The 19,080-nt window shown below is 39.8% G+C and overlaps 1 protein-coding gene across 1 annotated transcript in view; it reads right to left on the reverse strand.

Annotated features, from left to right (window-relative positions):
- Nucleotides 1–19,080, reverse strand: part of drd2a (dopamine receptor D2a) — a 74,644-nt gene that overhangs the window by 33,631 nt on the left and 21,933 nt on the right. Inside the window, exons 4-10 of the mRNA XM_049726957.2 lie at nucleotides 17,681–17,817; nucleotides 15,425–15,633; nucleotides 14,618–14,701; nucleotides 13,265–13,646; nucleotides 10,537–13,145; nucleotides 10,354–10,431; nucleotides 7,495–7,630 (exon numbers count right to left, since the gene is read on the reverse strand). Coding sequence (XP_049582914.1) covers nucleotides 12,949–13,145; nucleotides 13,265–13,646; nucleotides 14,618–14,701; nucleotides 15,425–15,633; nucleotides 17,681–17,817 — 1,009 coding nt within the window. The 3' untranslated portion in view covers nucleotides 7,495–7,630; nucleotides 10,354–10,431; nucleotides 10,537–12,948. The remainder of the gene's footprint in view (nucleotides 1–7,494; nucleotides 7,631–10,353; nucleotides 10,432–10,536; nucleotides 13,146–13,264; nucleotides 13,647–14,617; nucleotides 14,702–15,424; nucleotides 15,634–17,680; nucleotides 17,818–19,080) is intronic.

Below are 19,080 nucleotides of genomic sequence, written 5' to 3' on the forward strand. Positions count from 1 at the left end.
GTCTTTCCAAATGTGTTTCTTTATGAACAACTGTTGTGGTGTGCTCAAATGCAAAAAATCATTATGCAATTCTTGGTGTCTATTGCAAAAGTACTCTGGGGACCAAAATGCTAACCTCAGTTAAACACTAGTTTACACTGATCTTAGAGGATATTTATTTATTTATTTATTTATTTATTTATTTATTTATTTAATTTATGTTTTGTTAAAAATGCATATTGGCTTTAATTTATTGCTCATATCTTGGTAAAATAAAATAATTTTTAACTATTTTCAGTTCCATTCCCTGACAATTTACCGTACTTGTTTTTTTCTGCTTGCTCTCCAGGGGCTGGTTAGCGCAAAGTAACTAAATAATGTTTACTCCCTCTGGGTAAGGGGAAAACAAAGCTTATCTTTATATACAAAAAAAAAAAAAAAATGATCCAGTGACATTTAAAATGGAAGCAACAGCTTTAATCTCCTCTCTTTAGGAATGTTGTTGTTTATGTTTGACTCTCGGCTTAGTGCCTTTCAGTCACGGGTTGCCACAGCGAGTTACTCGCATGATATGTTTGGCACCGTTTTTTTTATTCCAGATGCCCTTCCTGATGCCAACCCACCCATGACAGTGGCTGGGAAATGGCGAATAGCTTAAAGGGTCTTGGCAAGGAACCCAACTACGTTTAAGTAATGGAGGATACAGAAAAGGGTCATGGTAAATAAAAAACGTGTACCTTAGTGGCGTAATGAGAACTGATTAGAATTGAAAATCGGTTTTGCATGAAATTAATCGAAACGCTACATTTTTAAATGGACCAACCGCACCCAATTTTTCATAAAAAAAACCCCCAAAACAAGTCTTCACTACTGGGCTTGAAAACTCCAAGGCACATGGAAAAAAGCAATGCAATCAGAACCAATCGGAACCAGCACATTGCCCCTTAATTAGTTGCAGATTGGTAATTGGTGACCAGGTAATTGTAACCCATGCCCAGACGTAGCGGTTCAGCGGTTTCACCCAATGAACAATGTGTTCTACTTTAATGCCTTGACTGTCTTTTTCTCCTCTCAGTGATCCTGACACTCAATAAATAAATCCGCCTCTTCCTTTCTAATCCTTTTGGACAGCTATCAGGGAGCACTTACAAAACGGTGTTTGCGAGTTAGATGAACGATATGCTGATTTATGCTGTCATCCAAGAGAAAAATCCGGTAACCTTGCACCGGCCTTCATTTATCCACTCGACTTTGCGCTGTTCTCAAATTTTATTACGTGATTTATGGAAACGAGCTTCCCTTTGGCGACAGTTTAAATATGATACAGCCGTCAGTATTTTAGAAGTTACGTAAAAATTTTTTTTTATGATTGTTGTGCATGGAAGAGCGTGTGAGGTTTATGGAAACCACGCCGGAGGCTTTGACGGACTCATTTAACAACATTTTTCTCCTTCCAACTGTCAAACACACTTTCTGTCGACATCATTGTCATTCCAGGCGCTAGGCAGATAAACTCCTTTTCGAAACAACCTTTAATCAGCTCGATCAATGGCGCCGCTGCAACCTTTGAACACATAGGGTGACACATCGGATTCCCTCTATTAGCCGCTAATTGAGTTAAGCTAATTTTATTTTGCAGCAAGGCAGCAGACAGGAAGAAGATTCCTCTTGCAGATTGCTGCACTCTTGCAAGGCAAACGTTATGTCATGGCTTCAAATTATTTGGTGGCGCAATGTCTCTGTATGATGCAATAACTTCACGATCTGTGTCTAATGAGCGAGTTCGCAAAGCTGACGCCAACAATTTTGTCACTTAATAGCTTTGATCATGAAGAAGAATTTAAACGCCTAGCGCCACAAATATCAGAGCTGGGTTCGTTGTTATGGCTCATTAACTCTGGTCCACCTTCGATTTGTTACATTTTGAAACGATTAGAATTTTAGGACTGCTCGTAAAATCGGTTAGTCTATAAGCTACCATAAATCAATAAACATCAAGTTCACAAGTAAAAGGAGCAAATCTATGAATTATAATAAGGACTTTGGGTTAGTTCTGATGTTTCACAGAGTTGTAAACAAATGTATTGGAGATTATGTCATGAGGTCACCTATTGGACGTTCTCCGCAGAAGCCCACTTACTGTAACTACAGCATGGCAGATGTTCAGTGGCCTTAAACAACCTCTGTCTTTGTTCACCATTGTAACCGGTCCACGCATTTCTGCTCATCCAAATCTCCTGGGGTGGTTATTGCCATCTCTGGATGACTTCTTTCTTTTGACAGTAGGAAAAACACACAAGCTCTCGACATGTGTCAAAGGCTCAAGCTGGCTGGTGGTCCTCTTGACAGATCCTTGCAGACTACCGTGAAACGAGGTGTTTTAGCGATTAATTTCACACTGGACTCAAAAGATAAAACGGGTTGAAGAAAAAAAAAATGTCCCGTTTTAGCCGACGGCCCTATTCAAGTGGAGCCTCTGAAGGGACTTGTAGTCTTTGGTATATTCTTATTATCTCTTCACGCTGATTTTTCTTGGTCTTGTCATGTTCTAATGATTAATGGTGAACGCCGTAGCTATCTCACAGGCACAGAACGCAACCCCCAACAAAATTTGAATGCAATTCACTCCACTATAGATTGACATTTCACCATAGGGATGCTTCAATGCTGTATTGGACATAGATTTGCTTGGAAGGATCCCAGTGTGAGTTCATATTTGATCTAGAGCGTGAAAGATCATACAACTGTGATCAAAAAATTCATCACGAGGAAAAAGCCTGCACTGTTTGATAAAAAAATATGACATGGTGTAATTTTACGCAAACTACCAATTAAGTCTGCGGTATTCACATCATGTTCTCACAATACAAAATTATTAACACTCGATCGAGTGTGGAGCATCCTCGCTGCGATAAAAATGTCACAAAAGAATATTAATATTCGGCTGGAAGAAAATATTAATTTCACAACTCCACTTCATGTTTCAATCTAACCCCGGGAAATGATTGCATTTTATGTTTTTCGTGCTTGAATACATTAGAATAAATGGCATTCAGGGAGTGTGTGTTTACCATGCATGAGAGCTCTAATGAATCGCCGTTGTCATTTTTTCAGTGTTTTTGTTGATAATTTATCGGAAACAAGGGATTACAAATGTGCGGAGGGAGTGCCGAAGAGATCGCCGTCTCAAAACATCCAAACCTCCCTTGCCGTAAATTACCGGCACAAGTCGACCCACAGTGAATTAAAGCCCACTCAGATATGCATCTTTTTTCATTTCCTCTCCGCTTCCCTCCTTCCTTCTACTCATCCAACCTCCACGTTTGTTTTTCCATTATAAGCCGCAATCCCCCACTGGAAAACAAGCACTTGTGCAAAACCAGTCAGTCAGTGCTGTCACTTACAACAACAAATAAATAAACAAACACACAGTGTTGTTTTGCGCACAAGTGGTCATGCATGCCTAAGTATTGCACAGCATGGGGAAGTAGTTTCAGAATGAAATCCTGGCAGGAATATATAAAAAAAAAAAACAAAAAAAAAAACCAACAACAACGATCATGACCAAATTCAGATGCAGCACACTTTTGGGGTGAGAAGAAAACCAGATACTCAATTCCCTTGTCATCATGAATTTCATGTGTTTTGCTGTTTTTCTGTGTCATGACCTGACGTAACAAAAAGATACACTGAGAATCACAGATTTTTAAGTATTGATAGTTGAACCACATCGAAAAAGCTTTGCTGGATTGGATAATCAATTAAATTTGATGCAATTGGAGTAGTAATAATCTTCTTGGCACGAGGCAGCAGTGTAAACCCTAAAACACATCTACGGCAAATCTCATTGAAATGCGCCGCTAAATTTCCCTTGATATTCCCCATTTCCGCGAGGTAGGGAAAAGGAATCAGGAATCCATTAAGATCTGTCTTTTGGAATAAATTACCAGCACTGAGAGAAAATGTATATTCCAAGTGGGTGTGTCTTAATTTAAGACGGTGACTGGAGCAAGTCTTGCATGTAATGGGAGTTTTGTAGGGCAACACTACCTTCATCCCTTCACAAATAATAGCTCAAAATATATATTTACCCAAATTGTTGGATTGCAGGAAATGCTCAAATTGAATCACCCAAAAATTCAAATTTGTCTTTTCCTTCTTTGTTTAGTCGATGCTTTTGACGATTAGATTAAGGAAATGATGGATTTTAATCAAAATATTTGTTTTATTGGCCACAGTTACATTTAATGTAAAATTGGCCAAAAATATATAATAAAATAAAAATAATATAATTATTTGTGTGTTGTTTTTTTTTTTAATTGTTGTTGCCAGTAGTCAAGTAAACGACAGCAGTGGTGTTTTGCTTTCCTTGTTTTTGTGTTTTGCTACTTTTAGCTTTAATTTATTTCATCTTGAAATATTTTGCATTTCTTTGTCGGCTTTTTTTGGCATTTATTTTAAACAAAAATTCTTATATATCACTCCTCACTTGCCTGCACTTGACTCCTCCAAGTTTTTGAATGACTTTTTACTCCAACAAAATCCATTCTGAGATGAGATTCCAAAAAATTAAATGTCAACTCTAGCCATGAATAGATATGACAGCTGTTCAAAAAATTCCTAGACTGATGTATTTGTATTTATATTCATATTTAGATGTATTTGGTAGTTTGGGCTTTTCAGTAGTCCTCCACGTGGATAACCGCAATAAAAGTGTCTTTCAATTTTGATGACGGAGGTGCTCAGGTCTTGGAATGGGACGCTTGACTAACGCCTTCAAATCCATTTGCTCAAAATTGGTTTGCAGGCGTGTTGACAGAGCTAAGCGCTTATCTCATACAAAGTAGGAATGCAACTATTGCTAAGGCCATAAACCTCTTGAATTGCCGCCTCTTCTTCATATAGAAGCCCCTCTCGGATAGCATAGAAGCTGTGACACAAATGTTCTTTTTTTCTTTTCAGCTAACAAGAACAGCGATGTCCTCCTTGGACCCATCTTCTCCAAGTTAGGCTATTTGCATGAGCTATGGTCAAGTATTCCAAAGGGCCTCAACAACTCATTGACTCTTTTGAATTACCAAGCTTTGACTCTTTTTTTTTCTTTTCTTAACGGTGATTCATAAGACTCTGATGCAGTTTTCCTTTCTGGCAGTACATGATTTCGAGGCCAAACTCGGAATAGAGCAAATCACTCTTCACACAACATAAAGCCTTTTGATACTTTTCTCAATTCAGACTGTTCACTAACTATAGAACTAATTTACCTTTACTTTTAGTGCACTTGCTGAACCCTGATTTAATGTTAGCACTGCGTAAAAAAACAACAACCGTCCATGCCAGTGATCATCATGAGCATGTCTTTGTTTTTTAGTTGAAAAAAAAAAAAACATCAATTCACCCTCAAATCTTGGAGGTTCCAAGTAGAAGCTTGGGAAAGACGTGCCAAGCTTATATGTAGGCTTTTTATGAACCCCACCAGTCCTCTGGGATGGGAGGGATGCTACTAAGCAGCTGGCAGATCAATCCCCTCATGCTAAGGATGGGAAAAAGGGATAAATTATTACAACTAGATGACGTTCTCTATTTTGTGTCAACTATTGATGAATGCTCGCTCACTTACTCAAGGGGTTTTAAAGGCTAGAGAGTTATAGCACACTTAACACACTATTGCTGAAAGTAGCCTCATATAAAACACTTGGTTCTGACTATTAAATTTTTTACGCGCATGTGATTGATTTACATGAAAGAATTTTTTTTTTTTTTTTACTACCACTGGCAATATTGGAAGAAAAAAAAATCCAATCACAATCCATCCAATCTTATTGGTGTGTGATAGTCTGCGTGATTTCCTATTTCCTCAACCTGCTGCTTTGGCTTGTATATGTGGAATTAAAAAATAAAAACAGATTACATTGGTTTAGCTCTATATGGAGTTTGCATGTTCTCCCCGTGGCTTCTTCCTACGCTCCAAAAACAGGTCAGTATTGAGCCATTCAAAAAAACTCATTAATACTGATTTAAACAATTCTTGCTAATAATGGCTGAATTCATTAGCATCTACTGGGTGCATAGAAGTGCACTGCAATTTATATAATTAAGGAAATCATCTTAGAATTATGATTCAGAGCTTTATACACTAAAATATAAATCACTATTAGACATTATCATCATTTAAACAAAATCTTATGTGGAGTGAGAGCTTCCTCTACCGCAATCGCCACACTCGGATGCCGTGGCACGGAAAGTACGACGGCGATGTTGTCTTGGCAGCGGGGGTCACTTAAGGTGAGGGGCTGCTGACTCAGAAAGTGGGCTGGGTAAAAACAAGCAACGTAATATTTGGGAGTCGAGAATAGAGGTCAGGAGAGAAGCGGGTCGCATCGTGGACAGACATGCGGCGATTCTGTTTAGACAGGTACTCTGTAATGAAATCGCCACTGGGGCCAAACTAAGATGACAAAGCTGACCCCCACGCTGGCTGAATTGGTGATGCGGTGATGGCGGCATGAAAAACGTGTTTAATATTCTTCGCAGTTGATGAGATGATGGATAGCAGGTGTGCGGACTGATCAGCAATCAATCAGATGGGTAGGTGGCACACACTCAGACACAAATAGGATTCAAGTCTTGGAAAATGTAGCTGAGATTGAAACGTGCAACACGGACGATCGCTGTTATTGCAATTGCTAATTTTAGTTTGATGGATTATATCGCTCTTATTTTTTTTTTTTTGGATGCAGTCCTGCCAGGTTGGCCAGACGACTGAATCCTTAGCCAAACTGTCGACAAGTGATCTGCATTATGCAAATTTACAGCTTCCTAAATTATATCGTTTCTGTTTATGGTTCCTGTCAGCAAGAGGTGGCCCCGGGCCACTCGGCATCGTGTTATTGCTTTTGTGTTGCAGACATTAAATTCAACATTGCACAATAGATTTTTGACTGCGCCATTTCTGGGGTCCAGCCAGAATAAATATTTGGTTCAAGACTCAGCTGTCAATAAAAAAAAAAAAAAAAAATCTAACTCTACCGCCGTTGCTGAATAATTTGCACTCTGCCGGGACGTTTTTGTTGTTTACATATTTTGCAAAATACACTACGGTATTCCGCGTGGGAGGGAGTTGTGTTTATAGGCAACGAGGTGACTGATGTTAAACAGAACTCAAGTGGAGCCGCTGAAGAGCAAAGTCATCTAAGAATGTGATTATGACTACCTGCGCCGGGAGAGCGCTCACAATGGCTTATGTTGACTCCCAGCGCAATTAACAACAACTCATGCTTGGCTTCGTCCACGCTCCCTGCATCTGATTGGCTGGTTTGTGTTTAGGTTCAGATTGATATGCTGCCTCGGGGACAACTCAATGAGTACAAGCAACTCAGCAAGATGGCAAATCAGGCATGTACAGATTATGATTTTTAACATCATAGGAGCAGAACTTTGCTCATTTGTTTCCAGCAACACACAAATACACTCAAGTTTGCTGAATCAGGTGAAAAATAATTATGTCATACATACCAACTAGTCGCATTCAGATCAATCAGAGTTCAAGTCCAACACTTTTCCATCCCTCAGGCACTTTTTCAGTATGAAAGAAGAAGCCGGGCTTTGTTCTACTTTCGCACCTCTCCATAAACTTGGTTTGCGAGAATCACTATGGAAGAACACAGGAGAATTCCTCGTTAATGGTATAATCATTAGTGCTGCTTCACCCCTTGAAAATCAACATGAACATTTGGGCCTTGATAATTATTCATGCTGATAATTGCGGGGACAATTAAAATCTTTAGCCAATCATGGCTCATCCAGCCAACAGAACCCGGAAACTCAAAAGTGTGCGGCAGTAGTATTAACTGCGATAGAAGTTCTGCAACCACGGAATCCAATTGTTGGCTCGTAAATCAAAGGAACACTGTACTCCACTTCTGTTCTCCTGCTGTGACCCCTACGACTATTTTTAGAACTGCTTGTCACCAAGATGTGGAGTTCTCAGAGGTGACAAGAGAAAACACTTGGACGACCAGTAAAAGATGCGCTCAACTGAGCAGCAGGATCCCCCCCCCCCCATCATGCCTCTGGTTTTTCGACTCGGAAATTCCTCAAAGTAAAAATCGATACTAACGGATGCATACTCGTAAATCACGGCTAAGTACAGACGCATCGTCATGCGTCATTTTAAAACGTCTCGGTAAGAGACAAAACCGGAAGACTGATGAAGTGTCTGGATTAAAATCAGATTAGGAGCAGGAGTGTGGGTGGCCAACAATGAAGAGACTGCATCTGATGTAATCATAAAATTAATAAGTGTGTCTGGGCAGCAACAATGATGAAATAATACCCAACTTACAAACCAATCAAGCCTGATTGAATTACAAACAAAGCAAATCACTGTTGCGTGTTTGTGTGCAGATGCCTGCCGCAATCCGTGTGGCACGGAACCGGAGCTGAGCACACACTCTGAAATTATTCATGAATTCAATCCTGTGTTATTTTCCACTTACTTTTTACCACTGAAATTAATTTCAGTGATATGAGGAGTTAATTATTTACACAGCTATGTAAATATCAACACAGCACAAACTAATACTGCAATCCACACTGTTAGGGAAATGAAATCCAAAGTACATTGAAGCTGACATTAACCATTATTGTTTGGGATTAGTAACAATAAAGGTTTAATTTTTAATTAAAAACCCAACAAACAAACCAAAAAATATTTGTTAAAATTCTTAGCATGACCTCACAGTGTTACAAGTATATCAAATAAATCTGTATATAAAATATATATATATATATATATATATATATATATATATATATATATATATATATATATATATATATATATATATATATATATATATAAAATTATTTATATTTTTATTTTTGTAGATAAAACACACACACACACACATATGCCATTGTGTTTGCAGACAGGCATTACTTGATGAAACCAACAAGACCCATAAACACGACTTCATAATTAAATTGATTATGCGGCTATTTTGGATGTGACTGAAGCGGGTCTGCATTAATGGGGGAAATTACCTCCCTGGATTATATTAGAGTAATTCCATATGGCAGACATGGATAATGTTAGGTTCTTTTGGCAGCAATAAAATAAGCAATAACATGGCCTCTGCACATGAACATGTTACATTTTGTTATATTATCTTTCTAAACATGTTAGTCTCCCTGTAGAATCACCTTCAGTGTTTTATGTATTTATCCAAATGCTTTTTTGTTTTCCTTCCCAGTTATACCTAACCACTTTTCTCCGCTTATGATAGCCAGAGGAACCAACCAGAACCCAAATGTCCTTGGAGATGCTGTAAGTCCATTAAACTGAGTCGCCAAGCACGTCGCATCAGTCATTCAGTGCCAGAAGGAATGGAGTGGAAATGACATGACACCTTAGCTACTGATTTTGTCGGACCACCGGGAAAAGGCAGGAATTAATTTGTACGACGCAAAATCCTCTGAAATACATAACGGCCAATCACATCGCAGCACAGAAAGCCGTCTGATATTTACCTGTCACTTTTGTTTCTCAACAAATAAATTTAAATAGATGCCTGCGGGTAATTAATTGTTTTGGGGATATACTTTATTAACTGGATACTTTTTCAAGGTGTCACATTATATCTAGCTGAAAGGGAAGAAGCTAATCCCCTCCATGACTTTGGAAAGAACACATTTACACAACATGCAAGAGAAGCTACCAAAAGTTCCAGAAGGAAGAAAAAGTCTTAAATCTTTAATTAGCTCCCTTTAGGCAAGCAAAACCAGCGGAATTATTCCCAGTATAACTGAGCATTTGGACAAATTACAAATATGAGCTGGATAAAAAAAAAAAATCTGCAGAACATTGAGAGCATGAACCACAAACCCGTGATGGAGAGTTATTTACTATCTCCAAATATGAGGAACTTATTTTTCCCGAGGGGAAATGAAGACACATGCTTTTCATTGAAGAGCAACAATATTAATTTGTTAAAATTTGCCTCACGGGAAACAAATTTCAAACTAATTCCAGCTCTAACACAACAAGAGGGAATTGTGCTGGATGCTCCAACAACATTGCAGATCACTTAGTTGAATAATTGGGTTGAAAATAACAACAACAAAATGTCCTGCAAACAGAACACACACAAAGTGTATTTTTAAACCCCCAAAAGTCATTACAAAACTAATGTTAACATAATAAATGTCAATGTCATACAAGCTAATGGCAATTAGCATAAAGGCTATAGTCATTAAAAACAAGCTAATGACAATTAGCATAAATGATATCGTCATTAAAAAACTTCTTTAGCTCACATTCTGCTCCGTGGGTTCAACGAATATTAAAATTTTAAAATGGCTAACTTTACTTACCTCTTCTCTTTGCTCTGAATTACGTACTGCATCTCTTTAAGAAGACCAAGTGTGATTGAAATCACAATTCTATGCACACTGTCAAAAACCATTCAAAAAACATCAGTTAGAAATATGTCATATATGTCGTCGGCCTTTTCAACAACTCCCTTTATGAAGACAAATATTTGATTAATCACTCACCTTTCCCGATACAATTTGTGTTTCTGGACTCCCTTGCAAAACTGTCAACAGACATTCATCTATCATGTCATAACAGTTTATTTTGTTTTGATTAAAAGACAACATTTGAAAAGCAAAAAGCCTCCTCTGCATTTCTTGACTGTCAGCCACAGCACTTCAACTGCAACTGATGAATTGCTTTGCAAAGCAGAACATTTTGGGTCACTGAATATTACCAGCTGCTCAGCAACCTTCATATCGCACTAGCTGCTGGCGTGAATACGTCCTTTTTTCTATCTTTTTTTTTTTCCAATCCAAATTTTATCGTTATAATGTTGCTGGGCTGCATGGCAAAGTCTTACGGGCGGAAATTGAGTGTCAGGGCCACCGTGATAGATTCTTGAAGGGTATTGAGGCAAACCGGCTATGCGACGCCACATTGAACGGCAAATTGCTAATTTACATTTTGTTTTTTGAGGCATGAATTTACACCCGCTTTCGTTTCGGTTCAGCAAACCGCAAACTCGTACCCGACCTCCACATCACATTTGCTTTTGAAGACTCTCTCCACATGATTTAAATATGGCAGCTATAGTTCTTTGTTATAAGCAGCACTATTATTTCACATATGGAATCCATAAATTGAATTGGAACTGTCGAAAACATGCCATATTTCTTACAATAGCAGCTCTAATTGGTCCGATACTTGGATTATGTAATCACAAGCTGAACCACTAGCCCCATCAAACATCATTATTTTCTTTGTAGCTTTACAATGACTGTGACCATGTGTTGCAATTAATCGGTAGATCATAACATGTTTTTTGTTTTTTTTACATTTATTATGACCGTCATGTGCCGAAGAAGCATGGCATATGTAAAACTGACCTTTACGGGCGTCTGCTCTAATTGACACCATACCTCAATAAATTGCGACAGCCCATTTCATCCTTTTTTTTTCCTATACTCTAACAGATTCTAAATTGCCCAGAGATGTGCAAGGTTGTCTAGATGTGCTTTTGTGATTGGCCAGAGACCAATTCCAGGGATAGGCACTATAGAAAAATGGATTTATGACGATCACCTCCATTTTAGGCATCCAAAACACAGCAGACAGCAGACATGGCACCTTTCTCTGTAATTGACAAAATGCTTCAATTACCCGGCACATGAATTCCATGACCATGACTGATAACATCCCAAACAGACATCTGTAAAGAGAAAAGTCTTTTCAACATTTCATTTCAACATTGGCCTAAAAAAGGTACATTTATAATAGTATAACACAAATAAAAGCCTCTCCCGCTATTTATTTAGGGATTGTTTCATATTTTTTACTCTTATGCGCTGTTCCTGTCCATCTAACGACTCTAAAACCTAAATGTCAATAAAAGGCTTTATATGAGGAACAATAGCAGTTTATGTACCTAATAAAGTGAATGACTTGGTTACTCCAGCGTTTGTCGACACTTTAAAGGTGACATATCAAATTCCTTCAGCATTTAAGGAAATTTTACTCCGAATCAGCTTTTTAGTCATTAGTCGAGGAGATGAGAGCTCAGCACTTTTTTTCGGGAAACGGCATCAATAAAAGAAGTGCTGGGAATGGAATCAGTCCAATTTTTGGGGTGTAACTATATCCACAAATGAAATACTGTTGATCAAATGGCACTTGACAGTGTCTCACTGTTTATTGGACATCTTTTTGTCTTTTTCAATTGAACAGATACATTTCATGGGAAGCCGAGTAGAGAAACAGTGTAGCATGCATCACATTTCCGTCGCAGGCATATATAATATAAACACAATAAATGTGTTAGGAAAACATATTTACAACAAATTATGATCATGATAATAAATGAAATATGACATTCCAATTTATAAAATTGCAATCGTGTGGTTATTGGCATAGCCACGATATACAGCAAGAACTATAAAGAGTCTTTTGCCATGAACACACATTCCAAATAGGTTTTCAGAATATAGAGCTCACATATTTGATTGAACACTGAAAATGAACACTGATTTTATAGATATATGTATATATATTTTTTTAGAAACGAGAAATACACACAATAAATAGCAATTTTGTGTGTGCAGTGTATACAGTACACGGGGACAAGCACAATGTTTTTCTTTTTTTTGGAGAACAAGGTACATTTGTCTTTCCCAAACAAGCCGTTGTTACAGACATTTCTTGTTTTACATTCAGAGTTTCGGAGAGGAAAAAAAAAAAAAAAAAACAACGCTCCTTAAATGATTCCAACGGAAAAAAAAAAATCTCTTCTTCAGTCACTTAGCTCCCTGACTTTGAAAATGAAATTTCAGTTACCTCTTGCGGTGCGGTCCTTTCCATGATGAGGTATTTGCCCAGTCACAAATTTGTGTTCGTCCTTCAGCATGAAAAAAAATTAAAAAAAGCTTCGCCGCGTTTCAGCAGTGCAAAATTTTTATGAAAGCCTTTCGGAACTCGACGTTGAAAGTGGTGTAGATGATGGGATTCACAGCGCTATTAACGTAGCCCAACCATGTGAAGGCATTGTACATCTCGGCGGGAACTTTGCATTTTGTGCAATGGGTGTTCAAGATGTGAGTTATGAAAAATGGCAGCCAGCATATGATGAATACACCTGAGAAGAGAGGAGAACCTTTTCAATACTTGGAGGAAATCGGCCTCCCGTGAGAGGAGATTTAAATTTTCTTTTTTTTTTGGTGCTTTCAGTTTTACCTGCAACAGTAAAAAACTCACCGAGAACAATGGCTAACATCTGCGTGGCCTTCTTCTCCTTCTGCTGGGAGATCTTCCTCTTACTCATGCTTTTCAACGATGTTTGCGTCTTGCCGTTTGGTAACGTCTGCGTCTGGAAGACTTTGGCCACTATTTGTGTGGGATCTCCCAAGGCCTCCTTGCTGGGGTCTCCGTTCTTCTCCGCTTTCTGGCTTTCCTCCGGAGGCGTCGGGGGTGAGGAAGTTGGGCTAGCGTTGGCCTTGGCCGGCATCAGCCGCTGGTGACTCGTGGCCGGAGTGTCTCCCAGGGCGCATTGCGGCTTCTGTTTATGGCTGCTGCTTCCGCTGTTGAGCTCGTCCAGTTCTAAATCGTCACCCTTGTTGGTGACGTCTTTAATAAATATCTGAGAAGTGTCAAAAGGTAACAGAATATTAGAGATAGCTTATTAAAAGCTCATCCAAGCGTTAATGTCTTCAGGACCTAATAAAAGCACTTTTAATGGATCATAAATCTTCTTGTCTTTAGCATAGCAATGGAAGAAAATCCCCAATCCCAAGATAAGACCCAACGATAGCAAGTATAAAGACAAAAGCAGTGGGCCTAAAATTGATCCCTGCGGAAAGACAGTGCAGCTGTTCCACTGCTTCTGTGGATAAAGAGTTTTTTATTGCTAGTCGTAAAATATGGAATGACTTCCTGGCGAACAGTAGCCAGAAATAATCATCACTGTCCATTCTGAAAATGCCTTAAAATTAATTTGTATCAACTGGCATTCAATACAGAATGGGACTCAGCTCTTATTTATTTATCTATTTTTTTTTATTTAATTTAATGTCATTTAATTTAAAAACATGTTGCTTTATGTTACTTTCTGGTGATTTTTTTTAAACTACACATATTTCAAATATATAATATGTAACTACATACACTTACAGTATATTTAATGTTTGTCCATTTGATCACTGTGATTGGCCGGTGACCAATCCAGGACATCGATTGAAGCTCCTACATGCACATCTCTGAGTCGGACGTGCTGACTAATATCTTAGATTCTCAAAAGTTAAACAATTTAAAACCCGGCCAACATCCCAAATTTAATTACAGAGGTTATTTTTTGGTCAGTTGGCATCCCGGTAGCATTTAACAAATTGACAGCGGCAACTGACCTTTGTACTGGAAGTGCTGTGCATATGGTCCATTAATTCAAAACACAATGAATCCGTTCTACACAATTGACTAAGCAATTATTATGTCGTTTAACGTACTGAATGGGATGTCACATCTCAAGGTGACATCTTGCTAAATCTCTCCCGGGGTCTATCACATTCACTTTCCGTCACACTCAAGAAGAAAGAGAGCAAAATGACAACGCACCACCTTCTTCTTGTTGGCGGGGAAACTCCCGTTTGACTTGACAATCATCGTACACAACCTCACATCTTCCGGGTGAGTGCACTCCTGCAATTTCCCCCCCAAAAAAAAAAAAAAAGTGTCAAGCAAGCAGCAGGTACAATGTCAGCTTACGAGTGACAAAAACGGCGAGCTGTCATCGCGTAGATACAGCATCCTGGAAGGTCAAAGCGGAATACATGAGCGTTGGCACGGCGAGACAGCTCAGCGAGGATATGATCTGCCGCTGAAAGTCAGCCCATTAACTTGACAGCATCATAAAGTAAACATCGAGGTTATTTCCTTACAAACAAGTGCAGCCAGTCAGCCAGTAGCTGCATTGAAATGGGATTTGCTTACTCAACAATGATTATTTCCTCATCCTAATGATTATCTGCTCATTTGTCAAGATGCTACCATGAAATGATTTCACAGCCCATTGAATTATATCGTAATGTACCGTAAAAAAACAAAAAAAAAACTTGTTGTGTCATTATACAAACACGCATACACACCAGACATGTTTTCTGCCGCAGTGTGAGTCAACAAATATCAACAATTTATATTTGTGGGTTGTTCCAACAAATTTTAGCCCAAGCAAAATGGGATGTTTTTTTCTTTTTTTTTTTTTACGGTGCACCATTTAAAGATATACTAAACTCAGGATGTGATCTCGCTGTAACCGAGACAAAAATCAATATTCATGCAACACAATCCACGTCCATTATAATAAAGCTAAAAATCAATAAAGATTTTTTTTTTTTTTTTTCCTGGAATGTTTTCAAAGCTTACCTTGAGTGACGTGGCCACATCAGGAACGGCGGCCGGACCCAAACGTTGCTTAGGTTTGGTGTTGACCCGCTTCCTTCGCTTCCTCAGCACCACGTAGATTTGCACGTAAACCAGCAAGGTGATGATGAAAGGAACATAGAAGGACACGATGGAGGAGTACACCACAAAGGCGGGGTTGGCGATCACGCACAGCGACGCTTCCCGGGTGGCTGCGAGGAGAAAGGAGAACAATCAAAACTACCCGTAGGAAAAAATAAATAAAGGGATTTGTGTTTAGCCCCCTTTTGTATGACTGGTGTGGAATTTGATCTCTTATCCAAAAGGCATCTTACGTGCGTAACATGCTGTTCCTTGAAATTGCATTCTTGGCAACAACTGAGGGTTTATCTTGGAAATTCATCAGAAAATGTCACCTGGCCTCACCTGGGGGTTATTTACACAATTCCTTTTATTAGGCTCCTTTCCCCATCGCTTGGAACATGACAATACTTTTTATTCCCACCAGCTTGAGGACTCAAACAAGGTGAGTCATGGAACACCTTTGTGAATCCGACTGCTTCAAATGTAGCATTTTAAAAATATCCACCCAGCTGCTTGTTCTCATTCGGGTCTTTGTTGGAGCCATCTGTGCTAATTTTGGGCGAAACACAAACGTCAAAGGACAATTTGGATGATTCCTACTCGAAGGCTAATTAAGCACAGCAAAGTGTTCAGATTTTTTCATTACGTTGGTTTAGTTGTCGTTTTTTCCACGCACACGAGTAAATGGGTCATTGTTAGTATTGTGCAATAAAGTAAACTCAACAACTGGCAAAGTTGGAGTGGAGGTCTTATTTCAAATCTTGTCATAGAATGTATCCAGACAAACGGTGGTTTACGTTGAAGGTCAGAGCGGTGCAATTTTTTTTCCCTTCATTCCAGCTGAGTGATGTTTTCACAGGGAACAGTTTGCTCTAGCCAGCAAATAACATCTTTATCAAGTTGGACACTTGAAGATGAACTACTCGAATGTACGACTGCAATGTCGCTGAACAAAAACAATTGTGACCACCTCTCGGTTTTTATTACCGTATTTGCCGGTGTACAGGTCGACTCGGTGTATAAGTCGACCCCCTAAAATTCGACGGAAATTTACGATTTTATGATATATCCTTTGTATAAGTCGAGCTCAATTGTTGCATTATATTAAACTTCAAAATTCAATATGCGAAATTTATTGACGAAATGTGTTCAAATTCCGGGAGGCCGTGCGCATGCGGCTGTTTATAAGCACCGCGGAGGAGATCGCGGCCGGCGAGCTCGCGCACGCCGCCCGGCACCAACGGGAGGCCGGAAATAGCTCCAAGCCGAGCGGATCGGCACTTTATAAGCACCGCGGAGGAGATCGCGACCGGCGAGCTCGCGCACGCCGCCCGGCACCAACGGGAGGTCGGAAATAGCTCTAAGCCGAGCGGATCGGCACTTTATAAGCACCGCGCAGGAGATCGCGGCCGGCGAGCTCGCGCACGCCGTCCGGCACCAACGGGAAGTCGGAAATAGCTCCAAGCCGAGCGGATCGGCACTTTATAAGCACCGCGCAGGAGATCGCGGCCGGCGAGCTCGCGCACGCCGCCCGGCACCAACGGGAGGTCGGAAATAGCTCCAAGCCGAGCGGATCGGCACTTTATAAGCACCGCGCAGGAGATCGCGGCCGGCGAGCTCGCGCACGCCGCCCGGCACCAACGGGAGGTCGGAAATAGCTCCAAGCCGAGCGGATCGGCACTTTATAAGCACCGCGCAGGAGATCGCGGCCGGCGAGCTCGCGCACGCCGCCCGGCACCAACGGGAGGTCGGAAATAGCTCCAAGCCGAGCGGATCGGCACTTTATAAGCACCGCGCAGGAGATCGCGGCCGGCGAGCTCGCGCACGCCGCCCGGCACCAACGGGAGGTCGGAAATAGCTCCAAGCCGAGCGGATCGGCACTTTATAAGCACCGCGCAGGAGATCGCGGCGCCTCATTGGACTTCCAGCGGGCCGCGCACTCGCGCACGCCGCACGGTTCAAATTTTCTAAGTGCAACGCACAATGAGATGCATGAGAAACGGCCTTGGTTACCATCACATTTGAAGCGATGAATACGAAGTTAAATTTTATGACTCGGTGTATAAGTCGAGGTCGATTTTTTTCGGTCGATTTTGGATCGAAAAAGGTCGACCAATACACCGGCAAATACGGTATTTGTTTTAATACATTGAGTTTAAAATTTTTTTCTCTTACCTGTATTATTGAGCCCAAAGAGAAGAGGACAGGATATGGCAAAAGAGAGCACCCACACCACTGAGATCATGATCGTCACCCTTCTTCTGGAACTGTAGCGGGTGTTGTAGAGCATTGGCATCGCAACTGCTGTGTAACTGAGAGAGGGGAGGGGGGGAGCAACTTTGTTTCAGGTCACAGGAACAATGACATGTAGGATCTTAAAATTGATGCTAAAAGACTAAATTTAATAATATATTAATTAATGAATAAAAAATAAGATAAATTATTAGTTAATTGTAATCATAAAAAATAATACATTGAATTATAAATTAACTAATGAATAAAAAATAATGAAAAATAAATTACATTTATTATTAGTTAATTGTAAAAATAAATAATTGCATTTACTAGCGCATTCAGCACTTGTGCCTTGAGGTAAGTCACGTCCACAAAAAGTCAAGTAGTGCAGCTACACGAGGATTAATCATCCCTGCATGACGTGGACCGAAGGTTTGAAGTGTAGAGGTGGCCTTGACTTCATTGAGCGGTGAACTTTTGTCAATTGCTACTATTATGTTGTTTGTTTGGAACAACATGGTGACTGAAGTTCTCCCATTCTATCCCCCAATGGCAGATTAAGTCGATCAAGGGTGTCTGTGGGCATTTTCAGGCTGATTCCTCAAGAGTTTTTGATTTTTCCAGTGGTCTTACTACTACCCCGACTTGATGACTTAAGTTGTTAAGTTGCCTCCATGATGACGTATTCCTCGACCCATTTAGTTTGAGTGATGTACTGATTGATTGGAATCTTGATTTGAGTTTCGCTATGTCTCCCAGCACTGATAAGAGTGTTGTGGAAAAGATACGAAGAGACAACCCAGATCGGTTAATCAATGTTTTTTGATTAGTCTTCTAATCAGCGTCAGGATTTTCTTTTTCTCTTTCCAGAAGCAAGGGCGAGTGATGACAAAAACAATCTGGGGAATGTTTGAATTGAATATGTGTGGATGACTAAACCTGTGATATGATTTATGGAAGCATTATATGTGGGTGTGTTTGTGTGTGTGTGTGATGTGAGAAAAATGGATTGGACCGTTGCAAGGTGCAAGGAAAGCAGAGGTTCACACTCCGAATGCTGCAGGGAACTCTCATACGTTCACCTTGATGTATTCGTCGACCTTGTTAGTGGAACGGAGATAATCGTCAGGAAATGTATGGCTTCCTATGGTGTCTTGTACATTGATATTTTGGGCCAAATGTAATTTTGTTGAAGGTCTCCTGGAATGAATGTCGATTTTGAACGTCCGTTAGGGAAGGCGTAAAGACAAAATAGATCAGTGTGTGCACTAAAGTCATACATATTTTTATTTTTTACATCTGCACTTACTTTTATTATGTTATTTATTTATTATATGCAG

The sequence above is a fragment of the Syngnathus scovelli genome, chromosome 7 (genome assembly GCF_024217435.2).
Source record: "Syngnathus scovelli strain Florida chromosome 7, RoL_Ssco_1.2, whole genome shotgun sequence".
Lineage (NCBI taxonomy): Eukaryota > Metazoa > Chordata > Actinopteri > Syngnathiformes > Syngnathidae > Syngnathus > Syngnathus scovelli.